Genomic DNA, 16,790 nt, shown 5'->3' with positions numbered 1-16,790 from the left:
ACACACACGCAGGCACACACATTTCCCCTCATCTAATCTAGTGAATCCTCTGAGTTTAAAATAGTTGTTGTATAAGACACGTATGCCATTTACAAGCTTGTATATACACACTCACATCAAGAAATGACAGTTGTTTCTTCATGTTTTGTTGCCACTTTTTATTCATTCAGTAGTGGCGAGACCATCCTCCTCCTCTGCGTTTTGCCAACTCAGCTCACTTTTATCTAAAAGCGCCACAAAAGCCTTAGCATGAAAAATGGAGGAGCTCCCAGTCCGACATAAAGCTTTCTGTTTGCAGAAGATTGGACAGAGAAGTTGTTACCTTTTCGTGCCCGGACTTTAATCTTCACTCCACTCCAGCGGGATGAAATTATTTTCTCTCACATTGCATTGTTGCAAGGTGAAATAATCCTCCTGCTATTTTGGGGGTGGATTCTTTAATGTGGAGGGAATAACTGGAGCAAGAGTCTTGTATTCGATTTATTCATACTCTCTGTAATATATTTAATAGAACAGTACAAGCTTCATGAAATAAACAAGAGTGAATTCATTTTGAATAAAAATAAATAGAATACATTAACAAAAGTATTAAGTGAGAAGGGGGCATAGATGGATTAATGTTAGTCTAAACCGCAAATGCATACTAAAATGGAAATAAAACAAAATGTTGATTACACAATATATTCAACTGCTAGGGCTATTTCACCATGGAGCGTCATGTGAAAAAGAATCAACGTAAGGGCCAGCAGTGCTTTTAGGAGCACTTTTAGTTTTCTTACTAGCAGTGTAAGCAGGTCATACATGCACCAGGTTACAACAGGAGGTAGGAAGGTGGCAGTGGGGAAGAGGGGGTGATCTCACAGCTCAGAGTCCCGGCAGAGGACGATCTCCAGCTCGGTGCGAAACAGTTTCCCGCCGTCCGACAGAGCCATGATGCTCTTCTTGTACCCCGAGAGTCCTGTGACATCCACATCCTGCCAAAAAGCAGTTTCTCGGTTGGAAAAGGCCACATGTTGACGCAGGCTTCAAATTTGTGTCTTTATTACCATTTTGTTCTTATCAGAGAGGTCCTTCAGCAGAGCATCCAGCTCCTGCTCGTCAATGTAGCCATTACCATCCTGAGGAAGGGAGAATACATCATGTGGGTTGTCATGCTTTATCCTAAAATGAAAAGTCTCCCACAATGTGCTAATTTCATGCCACATCACTTGGGTATGGGCCAATAGGAGGGGACCACATGGTGTTAACGCATTTTTTTAGGGGAGCAAGAAAAGGATGACTACCAAGAAGTGAAGGCAAAGACAGCAAGGCAAATTTTGATATAGGATATCAAATAAAGACAATTTATATTCGTGCACAATAACAAACAAATGATGAGTAGTTATATCCACCCACTTCAATTCATGTTAACTCTCAGTAAAAATAAATGAATAAAAATGGAGGGGGTATCTGGGGGATTGATTGATGGATTATTTGATGGAATAATTAATCATATTTTCGATTTCAAAAAGATTCAACAGAGACAGTCCTGATAACATTACTGTGTGCCACTTCTCAACAAACACACACAATACGGTATGTAACAGACCCATGACACACAAAAAACAAGCAAGTGTATTCCACCTTATCATAAAGTGTGAAGAGGGAGTCAAATTCCTTGACTGTGAGTCTGATTCCCTGAGCAGCATAAGAGCCAAAAAAAAAAAAAATTGTTAGAAGTTGCAGAACATTTCTAGAGAGCAGTAAAAAGCCCCAGCAGAGCCATGTCTGATATTAATCCATGCAGATTATGATAACTGGGGCTAGCGTCAAATTAATCCCGACCAGACTAGCTAATCCTCTGACAGAAAAGAATTGTTGATCTGGTTTAAAAAAAAAAAATGACTGCATATATGGGAATATATCGTACATGTAGTAGGCCTTTAGAAAGATTATCATTTTATCTGTGCTACTTTGAACATTCTTGTTTTCATCATCAAATGCATTTGGTGTCCGTGTCACCAAATACTGTATACTTCAAGATAGTGAATTACATAAGAATTCTGTAAATGTAATGTCAACTGATATTTTCAATGGAATTTTATTCACGACTGGACCTTGCAATCAGAAAGCTGAGTATACATAACTGAGCTATTAACTGTATTAGTCAGAGCTACAGATATGATTAATGTTAATTGATCCCTCTATTTTTCCTGCCTTACCAAATATTGACAGTCTTTACAAGGTTTCTCTTCTATTGTACTATAATAGCCACATACACACACACACACACGTATATATATATATATATATATATATATATATATATATATATATATATATATATATATATATATATATATATATATATATATATATATATATATAAACAAAACAAACAAAATATATCTATAAAAATTTACAATGTAATTATTTGAGAAAAATCTGTTTCTGCCTTCAAAACATGAGCTGCCCTGTATGTATGAGAGTAAAAATCTGTATTGCATCATCCCACTAACTAATAGAAAAACACAAGCTCCCTGGCAGATGTAATATTATGAAACGTGATTACTACAGGACTTAAAGTAACCGTGCATTTGTGTCAATGTGCCATATGTCCGTTCAGCACATTAAGGTCATAAAATCCTCTTGTATAGTGAACTCCAGTATTGGTGAACTGCACTGTCTGCTGAGGTTCTCATCTCACACGTTTTTTACTCAAAATCATACACATTCATTATCCTACCTGAAACTTCATCAAGAAATTCTCCTGCACGGGCAAGAGCCTAGGAAGACACACATTTTGAAAGTAGTATCGTCTTTGCTTGAGGGAAGAATGCGGCATATTAATGAATTCGAGACAAACCTTGCCATCTCTGAGAGACCCAGCTTGCCATCGCCATTCAGATCGAACATCCTGAGCTGCGGAGAAAGAGGATTAACAGTCAATTTCATCACGGGAGCCTCAGACAGCAGTACTATTTCATGGTACAATATTTACCTTCATCATACGCACGTTAAAAAAGAAAATGCTCAAAAACATAAAACCCCTCTCACATTAAAAAAAAAACTGCCTCTCTCTCTATCTATCTCACACTCACTTGTATGTTAATGGGGCCACCCTATTGACATAAAGCATTTTGTAGCTCCTAACCCTAATCTTGACATCACAAGTGATTGCCGCAACCCTTACCCTAACTAGAACTCAAATCTAACTCTAACTTGAACTGCAAAACCAAGTCTTGACCCTCAAAAAGAGATTAGGGGAATCCACCCAAATTGTTCCAGCACAAGAACTCTAGGATTTCAGAAAAAAAAAAAAGAACCAAAACCCTCTTAACACAAAAATCTTCAACATTTGCATCTAAAAAGTGGGAGTCAAAATTGCATTTGTCATATTTCCAATACTGATTGGCTCATGTACCTGCTCTGATCTGTTTTTTACTCAAGCATTGATTTGAATTGGGAAAGACGTTTTTTTTGTTTTGTTTATTTTTTTCATGTGCATTTGATGTTTTTTGGTGTGCGTGAGGTGATCATTATTTTTGGCCAGTTTGTAACGTGATGCTTCGCTGTTGTTGTTTTTTTGTTTTTTTTTCGCAAATGAAAATTCACTATTATAGCATTGCTTCAACAGACAAATACAACAGTATTTTAAAAACGGAAACATCCTCAAGTTTTGAAATAAATTACACACTATGAAACACAATTTGATAAAGGATGATTGTTCTAAAAAGAAGTTGTTTTATTTTGCTTTCAAACTGCTTGTAATTGTTTTTAGAAATATGACTACACAGAAACCTATAAAACATTCAAACGTGTAAATGTTTTCTTTTGAATCATTTCATCTTGTTTCGCTAAAGCAGGAAGCGTGAAAACAGCATGTTTGCCAAATTATACTCACAATAGTCTGTGTGTACTCATTGAGCTTCTTATCATCATAGCTTGTGTTGGCTTTCTTCAGCAGGTCTGTCAGGAAGCCCTGATGACAGTTGGCAAGGTCAGTGAATACATGTTACACGATCCATAATCAAGACAGAAAATGGAAGAAAATATACATTTAAGAATGTTTGGGTTGTGATCATCATTGATTTGCGCATGAATTATAAGATTCAAATGGTCAGAAATGAAAATGCTTATAACGTAAGCGGCCTCCTTAGTATCACACCATCTATAATTTCCCAATTATAAATAAGAAAATATGAAGGATTTTACATTGACAGGTAACTTACCTTCAGTTCATTCGACTCAATGTACCCACTACGGTCAGTGTCATACTTTCGCCAAGCCTGTAGCAAGTACAAAAAGTGAGGTTACACAAGATGCAAACATGACTACATCATAAATCATAATTCAAATGTAAATAACCTGAACAGTAAAAAAAAAGCTTGGAAGCCACCAGATATTGTGCAAATATAGAGTTCCTCCAAGATGGAGACTACAAACGCCCACACTAAATGCTTTTCCTCTGCAGAAGGCTGTGCGTCATCCATAATGTATGGTTATCTCAGAATAGGCATTAACACTGCAACTGCACCCGGCCTGAATACTTTAAAAGGAGACTAGTACCAGATGTATTTTATTAAAAAAAAAAAAACTTACTGTAATTCCATAACTAGACAGATTGTGGAGAATTCAATCCAATGGATTCAATGCTGCCTGTTCAGGTGTGCGGGCCATGGCTAGCCTTACAGAGCTGCTAAGTCTTTTTATGTTATATGCAGGGATTTATTCTAATTTACAGTCACCAAATAAGTTCGTCCGAAAATGGCAAAAAAAAATAAAAAACGTATTTTCAGTTTTCAGACAAAAGACAATCAAAAGCAAGACAACACATTTGAAATTAATGGCTTGGATGGGAGACAAAACAAAACTGGTAAGTTTACAAAAAAGATTCATGGTTTCCACCATTTCTATTTTTCCAGATATCATTGACCTGATCTTTGAAGAAAAGGCTTTTTAACTGAGTCCAAACATTGTAGATATGTCAAAGAATTCAAATTTGATAAACACAAACTTACGGCCATGAATTCAGTGCTGGATCCAACAAACTCTCTGAAACACAACAGGAAGTTTTCTTCCGTGGGCAGAAGCTGAGCCAACTGAAGAGTGAGTGAGAGAGAAAGCGAGAGATGGATGAGGTCATTTTTTTTAGCATCCCTGGCCTGAGTGTGTTTTTTTTTTTTTAATACGAGAAATCTATTTATAAGCCAACCGTGTGTCAAGGAAATCAGTCATGTTTCATCATAATTTTCACCTCTGTCATTTCAATCCTTCCATCAGAATTCTTGTCAAAGCTGGCCATGAACTCTCGCATTTTCTCCTTGAATGCCGCGTGTGAAGGATCCTGGAAACACAACCGCATATTTGGTCCTCTCATTGTCATTGTTGGGCAAAATGCTTGATTTAAAAAACACCGCATCACTCAATTTGGTCACTATAATATATCACATAATATCCACACAAAACCACTGCAAAATCATGCTTAAATTTAATACAGTAAAAAAGAAAAAATGGTAATCCATCATGCTGTCACTGACTGAAAGGGTTAAACCACACAATGGCACATATGGCAGCTCACATAATGCAGGAAAGAGGCGGAGTTTTATGACGTTTTTTTTTAGGCAGTTGGAGTGTTCAAGGGCATTAAGCGATTTGTTTTTAAAATATTGTGACTACTTAAGGGTTTAGTCAAGTCCAAAGTCTTTACAATAATATTATCTATGCATCCTCACTAGTCCAAACATTTTGATTAAAATTGACCTTGGGCAATATGAATTAAGCAGCGAAGCACCTTTGACTTGCCCTTTAAAATTAACAATGAACAAAGACAACCCGTGTGTGGTTAAAGACCAACAAAATTGATTGGTAAAAAAAAATATGAAATTAACCATTTGGGCAAATGAGATCCCATCCAACATTGACGATGAATATATAACAGAAAACATGTACTTCTGTGTCGTTTCCCATTATGTGTTAGCATGGAGCTAGCTGACTGAAGGATTGTATGTGGTTGGTATCTTTGCTTGGTTTTAGTCAGACAGTAAACTTCAAGAAGAGTTCAAACAAAAACAAGGCTTTGCTTTGAAAAATCGTTCATTGTCTGTCAAAATGCTGCTTGTAAAGCGACTTCACGACCATTATAGTTTGTCATATAGCACCGCCGATTTCAGAGTGCTTGGGATAATGCTTTTCCGTCAGTTGAAAAATGTTCATGTCTACTTTTGTACTAAGGAACTGTATTCGTTTTTGCACATAAGCCTGCTAAATTATTGAGAGAACGCGCTACTTTACTTTATATTGCGACCCACTAACCAAGCAAACTAAAAATGGGGTCTCGCCAGGGATCTGAAGAGTGAAAATCTGTAATATGTTGTTCATAAACAGTCATGAGTTCATTGTGTAAAAAATAGTTCAATGCCTGGTCTATTTATTGCAAAAACCTTGATGTGAGCCACTTTTGGAGAAGTGTACCCCAAGCACTCACTCACCACGCCTGCTCCTCGTCTCGCCAACTCCAGCTCCCTAATGAAGTTTTCCAGTTCCTTCCCTTCGATGTAGCCATTTCCTGAACAACACAAGAGGGACAAAATTGAGTGTTACGAAACTTTTCGGTAGCTTCAAGTCGTGCTAATTTGTGAGAAACATTTCATTTAATGATGCAGATGTTTTCCTAACTTTGAGCTTTCAAATTGTGTAGTACAAACCCCAAAGGACATCTATTTATAAATAAGTTAAATTGACTTCATATTTTACAAAAAAATATGCTGTATCTTCAAAAAACATTAAACTCTGGAATAGGAATTGAGCCCTAGTTTGCACTGGTTCAAGTAGTGAGTTGTGATTCGTTTGTGCTTTTCAAGGCCTTATTTATTTATTTTACAAGACCTCCAGCTTTCTGTGCTAGTAGACACCACCTGGCACCAACTGCTTTTCTGTTCCTGAAAGGAAATAAACGAGGCATCAATTTCTATTTCAAGTGAATGCCTCGCTTGGTGACTAATTGAGGCATTGTGTCTATCAGAGCGGACAACATGCAGTATATCACAGAGCATGAATGTTTTATGGTCATTTGTATCCTGAATCATCAATATCCATATCTGGTGTTAAATTGCTAACACCAAATCACCAGAGACGATGATTAATATGTTCTATTAGCTTTTTCACTAAAAACTAATGTCTCCCCCACCCGCCCCTCCAAAAAAGATATTTGTTCTCTCAAATTGTATTAATTTACTATGCTGCCATTATGTTGACATAATCTGCCCTGGAACTTCAGAATTTGAGAATTCGATTTAAGTGCCTTGACTTCTGACTTCTTAATGAAAAAAAAATGGTGGTGTTCTCTGTAGGCCTGAAACCGCTATTTGCATTTCTATTCAGGTCATTTAAGTTTATTTATTTAATAGTGTGATCACGGAAAGAATTAAATGTGAATTTCAAGGGACCACTCTGGTATCATTGGGACAGTCTCTTTAAGCAATCAAATTTCAAATCATAAACTTTGATTTTCCCATCCTTTGTTCTGTCCTTATTGCATGCATCTTGAACCTAACCCACGTGATGGAGGAAGGATTACATTTCTTTAAACATTTAGTATATACTTGTTAAACTCTGAGAAAATTTTTTACATGGCACATGTAAGTTAAGTTGGGAAAACCCCAAATTAATGCTCAAATACCAAACGCAAGCGACCTCTAAAAAGTGAAGCCACGAAGCAAGTCTTGAGCGTGTCATGTGTTCACAATCTGATATTTCATGCCAAAGTGGCATTTTCAGTGGCAGGATTTGCTGTAGCGGAAGAAATGAATCCCAGCACTTGGGAGTAGTTGGAGTGTGTAATGAGTGTTTTCTTGACTAAGGGAGTGAAAGTGGGCAGTTAGGCTGATGCTTATTGGAGCATTCCGTCCCTCTTTCTACATTATTATGAGAATGAGTCACATGACCAAGGATCATAAATCATTTACTGCTCTGGTTTGCCCTTGAGTAACAAACAAACAAATGAGCATGCATCTGGTTATAATGCATGGAATATAACGGAAAGATGCAGCCATTCCCCCTCTGTCTTCATCGCTTAATCTGATTTCAATTTCTTTGTGATCTTCGCCTCCCCCTAGCCTCTGTGCCTCAGCTGCATACTATGTCATAGGTGGCCCGTGTCACCATCTGTGCTTTCAGACATCAACAAATCGCTGCCGGAACACTGCCGACACAAAAATATAAGGAATAGTTGCCTCAATGTTGAGTGTAAAAAGATCACTGAACATTGGAAAATACAACTTCACTTGGAAAAATATAATACAAATAAACGCATTAGAATGAGGCTTGTCGCTGTGAGCTGCGCAGTTCGTTGGAACTGACGGACTGTCCATCGGGTGGACGTTTTACCAAATGGTGATTTTGTTCATCATTTCGATCTATCATTGTAATGGTCCCAATCTGTTTCACCTGTCACTGTTGGAGACGCTTTGTCACCTCACCCAGTGAAATCCTCCAAATTTCTGAGAAGTATTTCAACTGCCAAATACTTGGGAGCACGGAAGTATAAATAAACACAGTCTAAATAGGCAGCAAGCATACATACTGTACATGCACCCAGGAATGACTGACTGAGTGATAGAGCATTAGTACGCGCAGGAGCTACTATTAAGAAAGAAATTGTCAAAATGATCATCAACGCAGAGCAAAAGATCATAAGCAGCATTACGTATGTTACATGCTGATGAAACTCAATAGAAATTCTCCTGACAGCTCGTACAGCAAAGTAATATGGTTGGCTTGACACAAGGAAGAACATTAGCTAACTTATCATGAACTTAAGAGTCTTATGTTGCCTTACTAGCTAGGACTTCATTTACCTCCCTCATTCCCCGCTGCTTTATCCCTGCTGCAGGCGAATAACTTTTTGATACCCATCTCGGAGTTACACTTTAAGTCAATTCAAGGAAGTCAGATGATGCTTCAAAATAAAACATGGGATCTGAAGTGATATATGAAACAAACAGCATCGGAGTGAATTTATTTCGAAATTACTCCCAGACACATGGTTGTGACAGCGATGTAGTTGTCATCTATTTGATCATCATTTTACGCCGTGAGGTTCACGGCCTGATCAGCTTTCATGTAAACAAAGCTATGTTCTTTTTTTCTGGATAGACATAGTTTTTTTCCGCAAGATCATGGCGGGCAAAGTTATCAAAAATGTTGAATAAAAGTAGATGGAAAAGAGCAATATTTTGATGTTAAAAAACTTAATTTGAAAGCATGCGTCCCTGTCAAAAATTATGCAATTGGGATGCAGGCAAACGAGCGCACTGGTCCCTAATGCATTCTAATGAGCAAAATGTTCTTCTCATTTAAGGAAACCAGCAAAGCTGGGATGTCACTGGATGTGCTACGTTTCATAGTCATGGTTACATTCATAGTTTGGCAAAGAGCTTTGCTGTGGCTCACCCCTTTAAGCACCTTTGTTGCTATCATTAGCTGTGGCAGCTGGGTGCTTTGCATTTATGTGGTAGCTTAAACTGGAGCTGCAAAACTCCTCCTTACAAAGAATGCATATCACGTTACCTTCATCAAAGGGGCCCTCAAGACCTTTTTTTTAAGGTTCGATTTACGGACCAAACCCAAAACACCTCGCTTCCTCACCTGCTCTTCCATTTTCATGTTTTCCTTCTAATCCTGAATTTACCCTTCCACACACAATAACACCCAATCAGTGTCCATTTCAGTGAAAGACCTGTTTTCCAACAACCGAAAAAACAATAACCCAAAACAGATGTAATCACAATACAGAAAGCAAAAAGTTATTAAAGATAACATTACCGAGATTAAAAACAAAATAATGCTTAGCTATGACTGTAAATAATATATCACAATTGATCTGTTAATCTAATCTCTTAAGTATTATTTTTCTTTTTCTAAATTTAAGCACGGTATTAATATTCAAACTGTATTATGCTACATTGACCCGGTTTTCAAGGAACATTTAGACCTGCTACTGTACTGTAATGTTCGTCATTACAGCACTACTTGGTCTAAAAAATTGAGAACAACTGGGTTAGAATATGCCAGTGTGCTTGCTACATCACAGTATTCTCAGATACATTAAATAAATTAATGTAGCAGCTGTTAATTTACAACATCGAGTTTGCATGGGAATTGACTGGCTTATCAAAACAGTAGGAGGGGAAGAAAAAAAAAACACGGTACCATGGAAGTTTTTATACCTTTGTGACCCCTGAGGGCCTCATTAGCACACTTTGCAGCTGGATCCACTGGAGTGAGACTAGTAGATCAGCTGTGATAATGCACAGTGTGCATATACATATGGGAGGTGGGCTGAAGTGAAGGACAATACCTTCTATTTCCACTGATTATAATGTTTCCGTGTTCTTTTGTATGATTTAGAAAGCAGTATACGGGCTCTTAATCCTTGGCCAGGATTCAGCTTGGACTTACGTTCTATCCCCCCCACACACACACACGTGAACTCAGGGAAAATGAAATACAACCCCAATTCCGACAAAGTTGGGATGTTGAGTAAAATGGAATTAAAAAAACAAGAGTACAATGATTTGCAAATTATCTTCAACCTATATTCAACAGAATATACTACAAATGAAAGATATTTAATGTTTAAAATGATAAACATTGCTTTGTTTTTTTTTGTTTCGTTTTTAAAAAGCACATTAAATTCCCTATTAAGAACACTAAGAAAATGCAAATAAATTACACTGTGATTGTATGATATGGCACAAGTCTCCAGTGTTTTCAAACTCAGACAGAAGAAAATGCGTTAAATGTTGATCATTTCAAATGTCTAAATAATATGGACTTCCTCTCGATCTTTACTGTATAAGATGACATCTATCAAGAAGAATGATGGGGAGTGCAATTATTTTATTATAGTCTTCTGTCTTCCATTCTAGGAGTATATCAAGGAATCAAAATTAAGAATAAAGATGACATTTTCATAATTATTGTATTATAATCGTGTTAGTGAGTTTGCATTTTACCATTTCTGTGGTCATATAAAGTTGAATAAAGCGTAGATGAACTTGACATACACACAGTGTCAATGCAAAGGGAAATGCACAACAAAACAAAACAACAAAAAATCTCTGTCCATATGGGTTCGCTACTGTGTCGTGCAGAGCATACCTTGGACTGTCCGGTCTCAAGTAAGGAGTGTGAGGTGCAATACAATCTGCATTAGTGCACAGCACACTTGAGTGCAGATGCAACCCGCTTGGTTACGTAACTCGTCTCAGAACGGCTGACGAGAGCCAGTCGTCCCATCCAACATGCAAACTCTTTTTTGTCCCGCTTTGCATCAAATATCCAGCTGTGTGTCACAACAATGATGATGTTTGCGAGCTCATCATGAAGCTCGCTGAGTTTGCCTCCAAACCAAGGAATAGTTTTTGATGCAATTGTACTATACTATACTTCACACAGCCTTGATTATTTATAGAGAACAAACTGCCCTTGTAATGAATCTGTCACGCAGAGGAGCGAGTATAAAGCATAGTTGTTGATTTATAGTGAATCTAGTTTGCATTGATCTTCAGCGAGCCGTACTCCACCTGTCAAAGAAATGTGATTTGTGGTTCTTCCCACCAAGTGAAGAAGCTTTTAACGTTTTTATCCATCCGCCGATGAGGAGGTGTCCTTTTATAAAGTGAAGTAAACGCTTATGTAGTCCACGTATTTTTATTCATTTGTATTCAGCATCATTTTTAAGTGGTTTTCCAAATGGAACAGAGTACAGAGTGTATAAGTATAATATATACATACAGCTCTAAACAAAGAGGATAATAAGAATTTGGCTTTTTTTTTTTTGCAAAGGATCATAAACATGGCATATGTTTATTATCCTTTGCAAAAGTGATTTTGTTTGTAGGGATGCACTGAAGTTAAAATGTTAAAAGTAAAAAGTTAAAAGGCAGAAAATGAGCAGCGCTTGGTCAAAAACTGAAAGGCACACACACAAACACGCACACAAAATTTTATGCACATCACCTCATGGCGGCCAATCGACGTCAGGAACAGACTGTAAAGTCACACGTACTGTAACGTCTTGCACAGGTCTGCATATGAATGTTGAAAATTGAATAAAACTTCATATTATAGCTCTGAGTATTCGTCTTCCTTGTTTATCACACATGTTTAAGGAAGGATTAATTTAAATATTCTCCATTTTTCTTGTAAATGTAATAATAATCAGATTTAACAAAGCCATGTTAATTCTTTGTTTTGACTCAACCAATAGGACGAACACAGAAGCCAAGTTATTTGATTAGGTATTGTAAACAGAACTGACTTGATGAACCGTTTATTGTAATTAAGTAAAATATCAAAGTAATTCCACCCCCATCGTTCTTGTTTGTCAGCTTTTATAGATTGATAGGAAGTCAATATTGTTTAGGCATTTGCAGTAATTAACATGTTAATGCATTGACTGAAGTTTTTTCTGTCTGAGTTTAAAATGTCCGACATTTGAATGTGCCACGTGCACTAGGTATTTTACTACCCGTGCTAACGCTGGAGACTTGTGTCAGATATTGACAAAATGATAGCTTTCTGGTTTCTAAGTGTCCTTAATCAGCGATTGAATATGATTGTTGTTAATGGCGATGAGTTGATGTTGGTAAAGATGTGATGGTAATTCAAGTAGATTCGCAAGGACTTTGTTTTGTTTTGTTTCGTTTCGTTTTGTTTTTTTGCAGACAAGTCCCTGGAAAGAAGTGGAAACTGGGTAGTGGTCTTTTCTTAATCCATTGAAATACTTGACAGTAGTTGTCTACGATGTGTGGCCCCGCTGTTTCTTCAATGTGAGCATGTGAAATTCTGAGATGAAATAATATTAACTCAATAAATAATAATGAATGAAAATTGATCTGTAAAATTAACACAGGAGCACCAATTTCTTATTATTCTTATTTTAAACGGACGAAAACGGTGTTAAACCTTGTGCTGATTATTAACATGATTTTTTCAAAATCATGTTAATAATTAATGTGATTTGGAAAAAAGTGTTGACCAATTTAAAAAGTTATAACTCCACACAGACTTTTACAATTGCACCACCTGGTGGAGTGTATTTGCAATTATACTTCACACGCCAAAAGCAAAGCATGTTCCCTGGGGTGTTGCCCAGCATTGCATCACACCATCCCTAGGCAGGCCCACTCCTCTATTTAAGGACAACTGATTTATGTACTTTTTTGTTTTCTTCTATCAATCACAGAATGATTGTGAACGAGGTGTTGGAATTGATCCCACGGCATGATCAGAAAAGTCAGCTGTATTAGCCATGACACTAGCATTAGCTTCAATGTTTTGATGCGTCTCCCATTAAATAATTAATGCCGTAATTAGTTATTTTTCTTGTCTGAATAAGGTTTAAAATCAACTTTATCAGTCGAGTGCATGTCCATCAGGTCTTGAATCGACTTCTTGATGTAATGGCAGGTTGACACAAGTCTATCACCTAATTCGCAAAACATTCATCAGATTCATGAAGTGTGTAAGAAGATTACGGAAGGTTTAGAACAGGGATCGGCCTTTAACATTCAAAGAGCCAGTTTGACCCGGTTTCCATGTAGAAGACAACAATGGGAGTTGCTTACAGCAGCTGTAGTTAACCAAGGTTGTACCACATTATTAACGATATTATAATATTATTCATTAAAAGAAGCAAGCAGACCGAACCAATGTCGAAATCCCTCCGTGTTCACAAACAGGGGCATTAAAATTAGATTTATTCTGTGTTAAGAATCCTTCAAGCAATCCAGTTTGTATTGTTTGCTTACCTGTGTTATCTTATTTTGAAATATCAGCATTTAATCTGGAAGGCCGCGCTGTATATCCTGTTTATGTTCTCAGTTTGTCATTTAGCTTTTTGCGGTGTTTGTGTAAACGAAGGTTGTTACCTTCTTGGTTTCAAGAAAAGAACTAGCAGACTGACCCAACGTTTGAGTCCACCCTTGTTCACACGAACGGATGTTAAAATGGCATTTATTTTGTGTTATGAATTCCTCAAGCACTTCAGTTATATCTTACTTTGAAAATCTGTGTTTTTATCTGGAAGGCGGCGCGATATTTTAGGTCCAGTTTTTAGTTTCCTGTTTTTGCCTTTCCAAAACCTTTTGGCTGCCACACGTCACGTTTCATGTCCCGTCACGTCCTATAGATGTCGCTCTATCTCGCAAACTTCATTGACTGCAATTTAAATGCGTCACTTGCTACGCCATCCATGCAGTCGACCAAGCATTATTGTATTTATTTTCCCAAACCAGCATTGATGTAAGATAGACTGTTTCCAAACCAGACCAAAATCAAATGTTAGTTCTTATTCAAATTTATCATGATCAATAAGCAGTCAACATTGTTGATGTAATTGTAAAAATCCTGTTGTTATCATGGAGAATTTCTCTGTTAGCATTGCATGGTTTACTTTAGCGCCATCATCTCACTTCCCTTTGGTTTACATCCTTTGCATCTTTCATCTGTTTACATGAGATACACCGCCAGTTTCTCTCTCGCTCTCTCTCTCTCTCTCTCTCCTCTCTCTTCTCTTTGGTTACCTTTCTCTCACTCTCTCTCACTCTCCATCTTCTTCTCTGCTCTCTTCTCTAACCCCCTTCTTCATCATTTATTCTGCGTCTTTATAAATATTCTACCACCCTTTTCCCTTCACTACGTCTTTAGGCTTAAATGCATATGTTAACCACATTACAAAAATAAATATATACTTTGAATGATTCCTAAAGGGTACAATCAGGTGTTAAAGCAGCGGAAGCTAAAAAAGCACAGAGCAATTTACAGTCTAGGAATAGAATAAACGCTAGGAAAAAAATACTTCAAAAGTGTGAAATACACTTTTATGATGGCTCAAGTAACATTAATTTTCTCTACATTTTATATTATATTTTTGTTTAAAATGAAATTGATGGGTGGATACACAACACAAAAATTTAATTAATAATGCAAGATTAGTTACAATAAAGCTTTTTCATCGAAATTGAACAAAAACTACAATTTGAAGCAGTAAAAAACTTTAGGAGTAAACATGATACCAATGACTTATTTACTGTATATCAGCAGAAATATTATCAGCTATATATTCTTTGAATATAAGTGATTCATTAAACGTTTTCTTTCAAACGAGCAAAGTTTTGAAGGCTCAGACAAGCTGAAAAGTCACTGACCGTCAGCATCAAAATGTTTCCAGATGTCGATGAACTGAGCTGCAGTGAGCTCGGCCAGGTGCAGGTGAGGTTGCTGAGTCTGGGTTGCCATTTCGTTTCTCCTCCTTACACCGGATGCTTTTGCGCGCTGGATAAAAGATCAACTTTTGCCTGTGTAGCTCCTCGCTTTTGCTTGCCGCGCCTCCTCACTCGCTGCTTTTAAACCCCCCCGCGGCTGCCGCGCTTCTCCTTGACGCCACCAGGGGACGCTCCGCAAGGGAACCAAGGAGCGCTTTTAAACTGCAGGCAGGGTAAGGGGAAAGAGAATGCATTTAAGTTACCGTGAAATAACACAGAAGAAGCTCTTGTGACGATTTTGCTGCTCATGATGAGAAAACGAGTCTCTTTGGGTTCTCTCTCCCCCCTCCTTATCAAATACAGACAGCATAAAAGACATTAGAACATGTAGTAAACATTTATAGTATTATACGTGTTCATTACCTCATGAGTTGTTTTAGCAGAATTTTATATGATAATGTGATCACTTCTAAGCGTTGTGCAATTGCAAAAGAGTAAGAAACCACGAAAAAAAAATCAGCCTGTGAATGCAATGGATATAAACTCAACTCACTCCTATTCAAATGCCAGGTTTTAGAGAAATAAAAAAATGAGACCAAGTGCATGTTTTCTATCATCTGTACAACTGAATTGAAAAATGTTGTTGAGGTTTGCACACCTTTTTATAACAGTTATATGGCTGTGTTCCCATGTAGTCAGTTGAGCATGTATAACATTTCTTATTTTCAGCTTAAAAGGATAGTGTGTGAGATTTAGATAGTTTTCCATTCCAGACAGCAGGAGGTGTTGCAGGTGCTGCATTTACCAATGTCCGCAGCTATAACAAACATGGCCGCCTCCGGAGGAGTGCCACCCCCCATGTAATATATACAGCAGGAGGTGTTGCAGGTGCTGCATTTACCAATGTCCGCAGCTATAACAAACATGGCCGCCTCCGGAGGAGTGCCACCCCCCATGTAATATAATTTAATGATAACTAGACCTATGATTATATTTAAAACATACTGTTGGTCATGAAGAACACATTCATTTGCAAGTTTTTTTTTAATTCACGATCATGCCCAGGAATCTGATCAAACAGTGATCATGGAGTGCAATAATCAACCCTATGAGTTGCATTAATGGAGACAAGGTGTCACCTAGATGGTGCCCGTGGACACCCAAATGACCTCCTTCCGAACCCCTCGTTACGAAAGTACAGTTGAGTATTCGATCACCTTCAAAAGTGACCCTGAGCCACCCAAGAGGTCCAAACATCTTGGGAGGACAAACGCCAAGATTCCATTAGGTGTTTGATGCATGGCCCCCTTCCATTTATAGGCACATTGTCTTCCACTTCACTTGCTTCTCTCCTCTGCTGACTTTTGATTTGAGTTGTCTCGCAGCTAGGCCGACACTTTGCCCCCATATTGCTGCTACCTCCCACCCTCCTTCAACCCTCTTGTCACACTCTCCATCATTCTTCCTGGCCTGCTGAGGTCAGAGAGCCTCATTCTCCGCACTCAATCGAACCCACTCGGGAGTAAATTCAAACGGCCG

General features: G+C 37.7%; 2 protein-coding genes across 2 annotated transcripts in view; both read right to left on the bottom strand.

The window, feature by feature from the left end:
* Positions 1-467: 467 nt before the first annotated feature.
* Positions 468-15,402, bottom strand: LOC148424604 (calretinin-like). Its single transcript, XM_088413348.1, has 11 exons — positions 15,195-15,402; positions 6,471-6,547; positions 5,237-5,326; positions 5,001-5,081; positions 4,212-4,268; positions 3,884-3,961; positions 2,846-2,901; positions 2,726-2,765; positions 1,624-1,677; positions 1,047-1,118; positions 468-974 (listed from the first exon to the last, which is right to left on the bottom strand). The coding sequence occupies exons 1-11, from the start codon at positions 15,283-15,285 to the stop codon at positions 858-860; spliced, it is 813 nt and encodes a 270-aa protein (XP_088269474.1). The 5' UTR covers positions 15,286-15,402; the 3' UTR covers positions 468-857.
* cmtr2 (cap methyltransferase 2) overlaps positions 15,326-16,790 on the bottom strand; it is a 20,619-nt gene continuing 19,154 nt past the window's right edge. The window contains exon 4 of the mRNA XM_088413347.1: positions 15,326-15,473. Coding sequence (XP_088269473.1) covers positions 15,380-15,473 — 94 coding nt within the window. The 3' untranslated portion in view covers positions 15,326-15,379. The remainder of the gene's footprint in view (positions 15,474-16,790) is intronic.

Source organism: Hippichthys cyanospilos, chromosome 4, assembly GCF_059441005.1.
Source record: "Hippichthys cyanospilos isolate Australia breed blue-spotted pipefish chromosome 4, RoL_Hcya_1.0, whole genome shotgun sequence".
Lineage (NCBI taxonomy): Eukaryota > Metazoa > Chordata > Actinopteri > Syngnathiformes > Syngnathidae > Hippichthys > Hippichthys cyanospilos.
The sequence above is the reverse complement of the archived record's forward strand: the minus strand, read 5'-3'. Positions and strand labels throughout refer to the sequence as shown.

Excerpts from the sequence above, each read along its gene's own strand:
- LOC148424604 (XM_088413348.1), bottom strand. The coding sequence starts at position 15,285 with ATGGCAACCCAGACTCAGCAACCTCACCTGCACCTGGCCGAGCTCACT. Across the intron at positions 2,766-2,845 it reads GGTCTCTCAGAGATGGCAAG|GCTCTTGCCCGTGCAGGAGA; the intron begins GTTTGTCTCGAA and ends GTGTCTTCCTAG. Across the intron at positions 1,119-1,623 it reads TCTTCACACTTTATGATAAG|GATGGTAATGGCTACATTGA; the intron begins GTGGAATACACT and ends TCCCTTCCTCAG.